Genomic DNA, 10,024 nt, shown 5'->3' on the forward strand with positions numbered 1-10,024 from the left:
ATGTTCACAGAACTATATATTCACGGTGGTAACAGGTGCAGGAGAAAGAAAGAATTATTTGTTAACTGTAATGATAAGTTTACTGTACTAATGATAAGTTCAGTGTTCACGGTACAGAAGTGACAGTTAAAACAGTGAACATAACAGTACTGTGAAAATATCAGGAATTACAGTACTAGTAGGTGGTATGTTTCATAACCAAGGCTTGAATGCATGTGCACCTTAGCGCACCCAAATTTAGAGCTGTGCACCTAATTTTTTTGTTCTGTGGGTTTCAGTAACTAAGTAAGTAAAGATGTTAAATGCACTAGTATACAAGTTGCAGTATCATGTTCTTAACATCTAAGTTTCAGAAAAAATAAGAAACCCATTGTTATAGCACTTCTTTAGAAATGAAACAAAATAAAATGCAGTTTTTGCTGACATTCTACTTAATTTATCTTATATGGTGCACACAAAAATTTGTTAGGTTGGGTGCACCAGTGAACTATTCAGAAGTATTCTCAAACATGAATAATAAATTTTCGAGCCCTGTGACTAGTGTGAGCGGTTTGTATTTCAGATTGCTGCAGTCCAATTTGATATTGGAAAAAAATGAAACCAGCTCGAAATTGTTGTAATATTACAGGAAACAGACAAATATGTTCAGCATGTACACTGTGCATGTGCATGTGAATTGGTAAGAGCCTGGTTGTAAGCTTTCCTATTTGTGCCTGTTGTCAAATTATATTTACACAACACACACACAAGAAGAATGTGCAAACTATTGACTTCATTTTACAAGGATAGACAAAATATTGTGACCTAACACTTAAACAACTTGTGTTCATGATTGATAACTCTATTTATATCTTGATAAGGAGGGTCAGCACTGCATACATTGAAGACTAGGGGAGTAATAATATTGTGCCTGAATATTTGCAGACCGACCTGAAAAGTTTTGGCTCAAATCGATCTTCCGAACTAGAACGATCATATAGACCTAGAATAGGAACATTCTGTACACTCTGTACCGGTACCAGATTTTTTAAAATTATTTGTAACACTAACAGGGCTTGTTTACACGTAAACAAATGCCTTTCCTCGATCCCTGGTGCATTTACTTTCACGAAATCCGTAATCTAATCACCGCCTACTAAGATAACGTCACGTGGGGGGATATGCAGATTAATAATTACGTAAAAAAATGGCTAGTACTCACCTGTTTTGCTGTAATCTCCGGCGTTGTAGAAAAAAAGTAGACGAGGGTTTCTCTCCACCAAAACACGTGCAAACAGATCGATTTCAGGTTTCAGGAGGTTTCATCCACGGGAAAACTTGGAAAAGGTAACCAAACACGGGCTGAACTTGGCCTTCACTTCCCGCTTCGTGTAATCTCGCCATTGTACGCTACGTCGCTGCCGTCTGTCCAAGCACCGCGATATTTTAGGCGGACTTCCATGAAACACTTCCCACACGAAGCCTGCAAACATGGCTGCCTTCTTCTACAAACTCAGCCCGTCATGTGACCGGATTAGCGAGTTATGGTTGGTCAAAGTTGGTGCGCACATAACAATGGGGGACTAGGCTGCAGTACCGGCCGCGGCCGTAGTTGGCGCATGGCGCGGAATTCAAAATTCAAATTTTCGCGCAGGCGCAAACCAAGATGCTGAAGCGAAACCGCCGTGTAGGTCTCACCTGGTCAAACAGAAGCCTGAGCTGCCTCTCAGACTCTCCCACCCACTTGCTGAGGCAGTCTGCTCCCTTCCTCATGAAGAATGCAACCCGCTTGTCCCCCTGGCTGCACTCATTGGCCAGGGCTCTGAGGGTTAAACATCACAAGGGCATATTTCTTTGAAAATGTTTTTAGATGTATATCACTTGAGAGATCAAATACAACAGTGCATTTTTTCAAAACATAGAAAGCATCAATTATTTCACCATCAAATATATTATTATTATACTTCCAATCCTTCCTTTATTTTTCTTCTTAAGCACCAGAGTAAACGAAAAAAACAAGATGATAAGCAACTTATAAGTATAGGATCTTTCTAAAGGTTTAACAATATGTTAACTCTTACCTTGCCACCAGGGTTTTGCCTGTTCCTGGAGGCCCATAGAACAGGCAGCCTCGAGGTGGGGTGATGTTGAAACGTTGGAAGACTTCGGGATAGAGGAGGGGGAAGATGACCATTTCCTTCAGGGACTGGATGTGTTTACCTAGGCCACCTACACTGTCAAACGTCACCTGTGGAAAACAGACAGGCACAGGTTTTATTGAAAATGGCAACAACAACGAGATGCAATTCACAACAAAATCATTCAGTCACTTCATACCTTTGCCAAGCTAAATAATAATTCAGTTCTTTACTGTGACAGTAAAGAAGGGGAAATATTTCCCTAGCCTAGGCACACTTTGCAAGAATCATTTCTGAACAGGCACATTTTTGGAAGAAGTTTCCTATGCACTCACAGATCGATCAATGTTCATGGGATCCACGTCTGCCAGGCTGGATCCAATCTTGGAGCGATCTCGGATTACTCCACCGGCCACGTCATCAGGAAGCATGTTCATAGGAAGACATCTGAGGGACACAAAGTCACAAGTTCAGAAGGCAAGGGGGGACAACATCTGTACCGAACTAACATGGTTCTTGTCTGAACTATGAGACATGTATGTATCCAAACAAAATTTTAGAGGACATTACACTTGTTACCACAGAACTGTCATCACGGCATTTAATCTTAGGCATCTGCAGAAAGTAAAGCAGCCTATCGATGCACCACACCTCATCCTGGCCCTGGCCATGCTCTTGGCCTTCCTGCGCTCAAACTTCTCTTCATCATCTGACCCGGAGGAACTGGTGGAACTGCTGCGATGGAATGTACGACGTCTCCTGCAAGAGGCATATCAGGAAAAGATAGCCTTCTTTAGTGATATCTAACACAGGCACTGCTAAAGACATTTACTCCTTAAGATAACATTTTAATACCTTCAACAGTTAGATAATGTTTTAATACCTTCAACTTTGCTTTACTTTTGGCTATGACAACAATACTTCAATACCTGGTATACAAATGTAGTATTCATCTATGAACAATAAAATGAGCAGTTAAAAAATGATGCCAACACCAAAAGATTGTACAAAGCCTTGCCTTCTCTGATATGGACTGTGAGGGCTACGGAGGTGTTTGTCACGGCGTCTCTTCACCGGGGAGTCAAACATGTCCACAGTCTGCCGCTTCCGACGAACTGGTTCCTCTACAAGCAGTGATAGAAAGCAAAGGCTGATGTAGATTTATGTAGCATACAATGTATATACATAGTCCTAAGAAAACAATCCACAATCCAACAAATAAAATGTACCAAATCTGAACACAAATGGTGCACATGTAATGCAGTTTATATGCTTAGGCCTAACAAAATAAATGTTGTGTTTCCTATTACAGTCCAGAAAAAATTAGGGTCGGTAGGTAGGGATTCACTTTTTTTTTTTTTTAGTCAAAGCCGGGACAATGAACGTATGATCTGTTTGTACTACACAGACAGGGATCTCCCTAGAAATTCAGAGCAGGGTGGAGGAGGGTGCGGCGGGGGGGAGGTCTGGAGGGGGGGGGAAGCTATTGCATTTTGTCTTTTCCAAACACAAATGGAGGTCATTTCCTGCAACTTCAGTTCTACATTTTCTGTACAACTGCAGATGTATAAGGCAGTAGAAAGGTTCAAGATCTGTACTTAATTATCCTCATGTTCAAAAAAAATTCTACCCTTAATTTTGAAAAATTGGGCATAGGTTCCCCGGATGACCCCTATCCGGCGGCCAACGGTGCTTCCACAAGTTCAACAAGTGAAAAATACATGATACAAAATGTACATGTATTTACTACCTGGAACTTGGAGCAATTTATTCCAAAGATGTTAACTGACATTAATATATTAAAAACTAAACCAAATCCTATTTCTCAAACAAATCACATATTGACACAGCTGAACAAATAAAAATGTGATCATGTCTATAAACTCCACTCAAAAACAATTTTTGAGAGACACTCGGGTCACGGTACTAAGCGTGATAATCTCTAATATCTCATCTGATTCTCCCAATATGTAAAGGGTCTTTACAATGACAGCATCCAACCGCACATACATAGAAACAACAATATTACACATACATAGAAACATTAATATTACACAAGAAACCAATTAATTTGGAAAATTTCTCAGTAATGTTTGAAAATTAACCTTACTAAAATATAACTGCATTTTTATTTCAGTTGTAGCCGGAAAAATATTTTTCATGCGTTTAAAGTATCGTTTTAGCACTGTAATATGTACTTATTACATGTATCTATACATTTGGATGCTATCTTGACCTTTGACCATTGTTATTGTGAAAACAGGTCGGCCATGTTGTCTTTCTCGCCGTGAATTTTCGAGCCGTTTTTTCGAGCAAATTTCAACCGTTTTAAACATTTTACGGCCTCAAAAACTCATATAACGAGGAAAACAAGTTGTAGTTGTTATTTTCATGCGTAACATTTCTTCTGGGGATGGATTATGTTTCCGTCGAGCTGCCGAAAACTTAGCGCCATGCCGCAACCATGCGATCGGGCGCGGCCGGCCGGCGGGAGTTTTACTTTGTATCGGTGAGCTTTCGCGATGTAAACAAAGACAGTCGGAGTTGTTTACATGAAAATTTTGTTGTGAAACGCCAGCGGGGTGTCAGATTTTCTACCAATGACAACGTTTTCTTTGTGGCGTCATGGCGAGATCGACAGGATTGTGCCGACAATGGAATTGCGGCCCGATCCGTGCAATTAGCGCTCGATCCACGCCGCCCGACCGAAGAAAATTGGAATGACGAGCACATTTATCGGGGATAAAATCCCCAATTTTGAAAACCGACCGCTAGCCGCTCGAAATTTTTGGTCGGCCCAAAAAGGCTAGGGTCGGGGGGTTTTTCATAGGGTCGGTCGGGTAACCGGAAACACAACATTTTTTTTCCTAGGCCTTACAGTGGCAGCTACCACAGGTGATGCTACGCTATACTGATACTAGTGATAGACAGGTAAATTACAGTGCTGAAGGTTAAGAAAGTGCTATACTGCTATAGGCTAGCATTGAACAGCATTACTTACCCATTGGCACCTCAAAGCGTTGTGTGATTGGCTTGTGTTTCCTGAGACTGTAGGATGTGCGAGCTTCTTCCTCCTCCTCCTCTTCTTCCTCCTCATCTTCGTCTGATGAGGTGTCTTCTGACAACAACAAATAACAACTCATCGATAATACATCAGTAAGACAACCTTTACTATGCTATGAATTTTCATACAAAGTATGTGTTCATTGTTTCTTCAAATATTCATGTACTGGTATTTCTACATTGTTGTTGGCCCTTTGGTTGTTGCACTAGGCCTGGGTCAATTAGGTCCAGGTCCAGGTTTTAAGGATCCTGTTCAGTGGTGTATGTCAGTTCAACCAAAGTATTTTGTAAGAAGTATGCCGTGTAGAGGATACTGAAGGGATGGATAGGTCCAAGTCAGTACACACCTTCGGTTTCTTCTGCTTCCTCCTCTGACTCTGAGTCCTCTTCTGAATCATCGTCAGCTTTCACAGGCATCCCGTACATGTCTCTCTCCACATGCTTGCGCTCTCGTTTCACACGGGTGTACATATCCAGTTTGTCATCCTATCACATACCACAACTCTTAGTATCGCATTGGTTGGTAAATTTCTGACTACAGAGCAGCAGTACAGGTTTACTTTTATTTACTAAGACAGGGATTTCTTAGCAATATTGAGAGCACAGCAACAATAAAATATCAGATATTTTCTCACTATTTGATGGAAAATTTACGTATAAGTATCTTGATATTTATGACCCACTCCAATAGAAGTACAAGACTCACAACATTGCATGAATACAGGTCGAAACAACATCACATTTCATTGAGATCATGCAAAGAATAAGATATCATACTTCCAAGTCTTACCAGAAATAACTACATTGTACATTGCACTTACACCATTTAACCCCTTTGCATTGTGTTTCTACGACCTTACAGTCCACAATGTCCAATGGTTCCTCTGCCCTTACCAACTGTACCTCTGGGAAGCTGGACTTGAGCTGCTCCAGTTCTGACCTCTGGTGCCTCCGACTGGACGACTGCTTTCCTGAAGGGAGATCCAACCCACCTAAGTCATAGAATAACACTTCAAGAGTTAAACTTAAGAACAGACTTTTAAGGTTAGTAGCATTATAAGCAGCATACTGAAGCAGAAGGCTAACAATTTCATCATTACAGACTCAAAATTGTTAGAAATAAAAGGCACATAATGTGTACCAGCAGTTTTTCAAAACTGAAAACAAACGTCACTCAGGATTAGGCATGATATATATATATATATCTATATCATCATAGTTTAACCAATGATTTATAAGAAAGGACACTGTTTACTACTGGTCCTTAGTATATTGCATCTCTTTATGGCCTTACAAGCAAAGGATAGTGCGCAGTTACTAGTAGCAAAGAGTAGCGTGCACACAACACACTAACCTGTCAGCAGATGTGATGAGATCAGTGAGTCGTTCAGGGTGGAGTAGATTCCCCGTCGCTGCCGCGTGGAACGGCGGATGCCGCTGCCAACATCCCCGTTCACCATGCCCGGGGTATGATCGTCATAACCAGGGGACTGGTGAGTCCTGCGAGTGCTGTGGCATCTTGGTTCTGGGGATAGGATGTTGTATTTGAAACATCGGTGAAGGTCAGACATCCAGGTGATAAGATACGCAAAAACAGTTACTCAAGCAACTGAATATGATTTTGAAATTGCTTGAGTAATTTTTTTTGGCGAGTTGTATTTGAAGTTCATTTTTTAAGCAGTTGGATCTAGCTTCAGAAAAAAGGAGGATACATAAGCCAAACCTTTTTGGCTCTCCCTCAAGACAAAAGTTTGCTGATATTCACGTAATGACAGCAATGATTGCAAGAAACACCTTATCAAAATAGTACGGCCTAAGTAAGGGCATGTGTGCTTACCTTCATCCATGTCTTCCAACATGTCGTTCTCCACCTGCTGGTGGCGTTCGTTTCTGCCCCGTGAGCGACGCGGGCGCGGTGGTGAGCTGGAGCTCTCTTGGCTCGCCGAGGAGTCCAGGTCCTGGGGAGGCCTTCTTCTGGACCGTGTGACCGGCATGTCATCCTCCTCCTCACTCTCACTCACGATGACAACACGCTACATACAGACAACCGGAAACACACATTTCAATCACTGATTCACTGAAATAAAATGACAGGGCGACAGAAATTTCAAAGCCAATGCATTGTCGCTGCCTGGGGATTTCAAAACACATAACGTAAAAGTTAACACACAAAGCTCATCTCCCTTCAAAACTACCACTACTCAAGGTCAGGGGTCAAGGGTCACACGACCAAAACAATCGATTTGGAACGCCTGTCAGTGTCTGCAAATCACCAGTTTGTACGAATTACATGGTCCAACACGTTTCTAAACAAATGAAGTGCACACTTACTAAACAAATTCTCGTAGCAACTTGAAGGAATAACGCTATCACCATAACAAAGCAGAATTCGAAATTTGCGCGGTCTTCTGCTGTTGTGCGCCGAAGGCCGCCATAGCAGGTTGGACAACAGACACGTCTCCTTCCGCGAAAATGTTTTTTTCTGACACCCTGTGCTCTTTGCGCCCTCTGTACATTATACTGTCACGTCTCTAGGATTATATTGTGTTTCCTGACGAACAAAGGGCAAAGCTAGCTCACGCAAATCACCGCAGACATCTGGCCAAGGGTTGCCAAACAAGGGCGGGTTTTTGTTCTGTCTGGTAACAGACGTCACACTTACCTCTTTTCGCTGACGATGTACGGCTCTCCGGGATCTCCGAGAGGTCAGTAGTATTGCCTCGGGAGAGTCCTCGTTGCTAGCTCCTGCACTGTGTCTTGTCTGTACCATTTCTCTTCTGTTCAGGACAGTTTCTACATGAAATACCGAGACCTAGGGGCAAAATCATCATTCTCCGTCCGCCATATTAGGCCTCTTCACTACATGCCGTTCCACAGTATTACACCGCAACGAGAACTATTTCCTCTTGAGGTGGATCTTTTTCGTCCGCATGATCTGCTGAAATTTGACAGTCAACAGGGAAATAAAGATGAACGTCATTCTTAATGAAGATATCGAATTGTTTGCATTCTTACTTGTAGTTGGCAACTATCATTCGCTTTGTACCTAGAGGCGGATTAATATTTTCTGACAGGACGTAAAAAGCCTCCGTCCGTAAAGTTGGCGGGAAAAATGTTTGAACCGACAATGGTTTTAGACAAGTTTTATCCAGACAGACACTTGCAGACTTCCGACAATGAGACTCATGGGTGTCCAAGTACGCTTGATTAAACGAGGTGACATGGAATTCAGCAATTGTCCTTGTCATTTTCTTTGCTTCACAAGTCTGAACTATTGTATGGGAACGAGAAGAGTAGAGCAGGTGCACATACGCATACACACAATAGCAATTTAGCATCTTTATTTCTAACACGAAATGATATTAAGAAAATACAACTGCTCATCTTTATAGCTACATCATTCCACCTACTGCATATCCTTTATTCTGTTGTCAAGGTGAAACACGTATTTGCCACGCACGTATCATATTACCCCGCGAACAAGATCATTTGGGTTATACCATATCCAAACTGGGAACCAATATTTATTATTTTTTATCGGTATGGATTAAAAGCCTATGAAAAATTGCCATTTTCATCATATGATAGATGACTTAAAAAGTATTTGAGGAAAAATTTTGAAAATTTCAATGGCAAATAGCATTGATAAAAGTCATGTAGTATTGGTACCCCTCCCGCAACTGAGTGGATCTTGCGGGGTAGCCTCAGCGTTGTTTTTCCAAGTGGCTGCTGGGAAATTCCAAGAAACAGGAAGTGCTGTATCTAACGTTGCGCATGAGATAACGGTCTGAGACATTACTACTACAATATTCTTCAAGTATGGACAACAGATAGCGGACCGCACCTTCAGGTACAAATGTTAGTTGTGTGGTTGTTTAACACTGTAGCAGCCCTTGCTTTACGATTTAGAGAGCCCTTAGACTGTAAACAACATATCAGACCAAGGAGGTTCAATAAGGTAACGGTAGGGTGCCATTTAGCCGTGGCGACTCTAGCCGTGGCGACTCTTGATTCGGGCTTACATTGCATTACCCTCAGACATTGCATTACCCTCAGACAGAGGGTAATGCAATGTAAGCCCGAATCAAGAGTCGCCACGGCTAGGTGCCATTGTGACAGCATATGGTTCTTTTATTATTATGATTGAGCAATATGCACATACACGGGAATCATCTTTAGTTACATATATGTATTTTCCAAATTGTATTATGCAGAGTACTTGCCTAATATTGCCATGGGTAATGTACCACAGCAGGTACCAAGCAAAGTGTGGTTCCCACGAGAAGGTGTGGCCTTGAATTGCTAGCTATGTTTTCCAAACTTGGGTTTACGGAAAAACCTGGGCTGTCTACCTTACCAGGCTACCTTACCAGTCTACCTTGCCTGTCTAGGACGTCAGGCTACTGAACTCCCCCCATCCACAGCCTCACGAACAGCAAGACTTCCAAGCAGCTGCGCCCCCTGGCGGAATGCATCAGAATTGCACCCACTACTTTGGCACGTGCGTGTGCACAAACCTTTATAGGCCTGTGCAGCATGCAAGGAGTTAAACATAGCCTGACTAATCGCGCTCCTGGCGGCCGTCGACCCGAAGTGGGTGGGGGTCACACAGGCTATGTTAACACAGCAAGAAAACACAAATTTAGCACAAATAAATATACGCTATGTGCTAGTGACAATCATCGTCACTCGGCGTGGTTACCCAAGTGATGTCAATGTGTCAGGAATGGGGTGTTAGTGAAGAGATGTCACACGTTGTGCGATAGCGATTCAGCCGCTTCAGCGATTCTTCATTTGAACGTTATTTTCATAATTGTTGAAGGGGTAAAAATTTTTTAAACAAT

At 42.1% G+C, this 10,024-nt stretch overlaps 2 protein-coding genes and 1 long non-coding RNA gene across 12 annotated transcripts in view; 1 reads left to right on the forward strand and 2 right to left on the reverse strand.

The window, feature by feature from the left end:
- The window catches only part of LOC109481017, a 6,545-nt gene extending 4,973 nt beyond the window's left edge, over positions 1-1,572 (reverse strand). For 3 of the 4 annotated variants that reach the window (XR_002140870.1, XR_002140871.1, XR_002140872.1), the window contains exon 1: positions 1,202-1,572. This is a non-coding gene — a long non-coding RNA (uncharacterized LOC109481017). The remainder of the gene's footprint in view (positions 1-1,201) is intronic. The other variant, XR_002140869.1, reaches the window with a different exon arrangement.
- Positions 1-8,171, reverse strand: part of LOC109480932 (ATPase family AAA domain-containing protein 2-like) — a 24,778-nt gene extending 16,607 nt beyond the window's left edge. Inside the window, exons 1-11 of one of the 4 annotated variants that reach the window (XM_019783329.1) lie at positions 7,843-8,171; positions 7,018-7,213; positions 6,535-6,705; positions 6,075-6,151; positions 5,528-5,666; positions 5,119-5,235; positions 3,136-3,241; positions 2,769-2,876; positions 2,453-2,564; positions 2,061-2,227; positions 1,678-1,801 (exon numbers count right to left, since the gene is read on the reverse strand). In XM_019783329.1, coding sequence (XP_019638888.1) covers positions 1,678-1,801; positions 2,061-2,227; positions 2,453-2,564; positions 2,769-2,876; positions 3,136-3,241; positions 5,119-5,235; positions 5,528-5,666; positions 6,075-6,151; positions 6,535-6,705; positions 7,018-7,213; positions 7,843-7,950 — 1,425 coding nt within the window. In that variant the 5' untranslated portion in view covers positions 7,951-8,171. Of the gene's footprint in view, positions 1-1,677; positions 1,802-2,060; positions 2,228-2,452; positions 2,565-2,768; positions 2,877-3,135; positions 3,242-5,118; positions 5,236-5,527; positions 5,667-6,074; positions 6,173-6,534; positions 6,706-7,017; positions 7,214-7,842 lie in introns of all 4 variants that reach the window. The other 3 variants (XM_019783327.1, XM_019783330.1, XM_019783328.1) reach the window with 3 other exon arrangements.
- Positions 8,172-8,885: 714 nt separating this feature from the next.
- Positions 8,886-10,024, forward strand: part of LOC109480997 (transmembrane protein 244-like) — a 6,785-nt gene continuing 5,646 nt past the window's right edge. The window contains exon 1 of one of the 4 annotated variants that reach the window (XM_019783473.1): positions 8,886-9,030. The gene's annotated coding sequence lies outside the window, so the exon portion shown is untranslated. Of the gene's footprint in view, positions 9,031-9,418; positions 9,467-10,024 lie in introns of those variants that run through there. The other 3 variants (XM_019783471.1, XM_019783472.1, XM_019783474.1) reach the window with 3 other exon arrangements.

This window comes from Branchiostoma belcheri, unplaced genomic scaffold, assembly GCF_001625305.1.
Source record: "Branchiostoma belcheri isolate BF01 breed outbred unplaced genomic scaffold, Haploidv18h27 scaffold53, whole genome shotgun sequence".
Taxonomy (NCBI): Eukaryota; Metazoa; Chordata; class Leptocardii; order Amphioxiformes; family Branchiostomatidae; genus Branchiostoma; species Branchiostoma belcheri.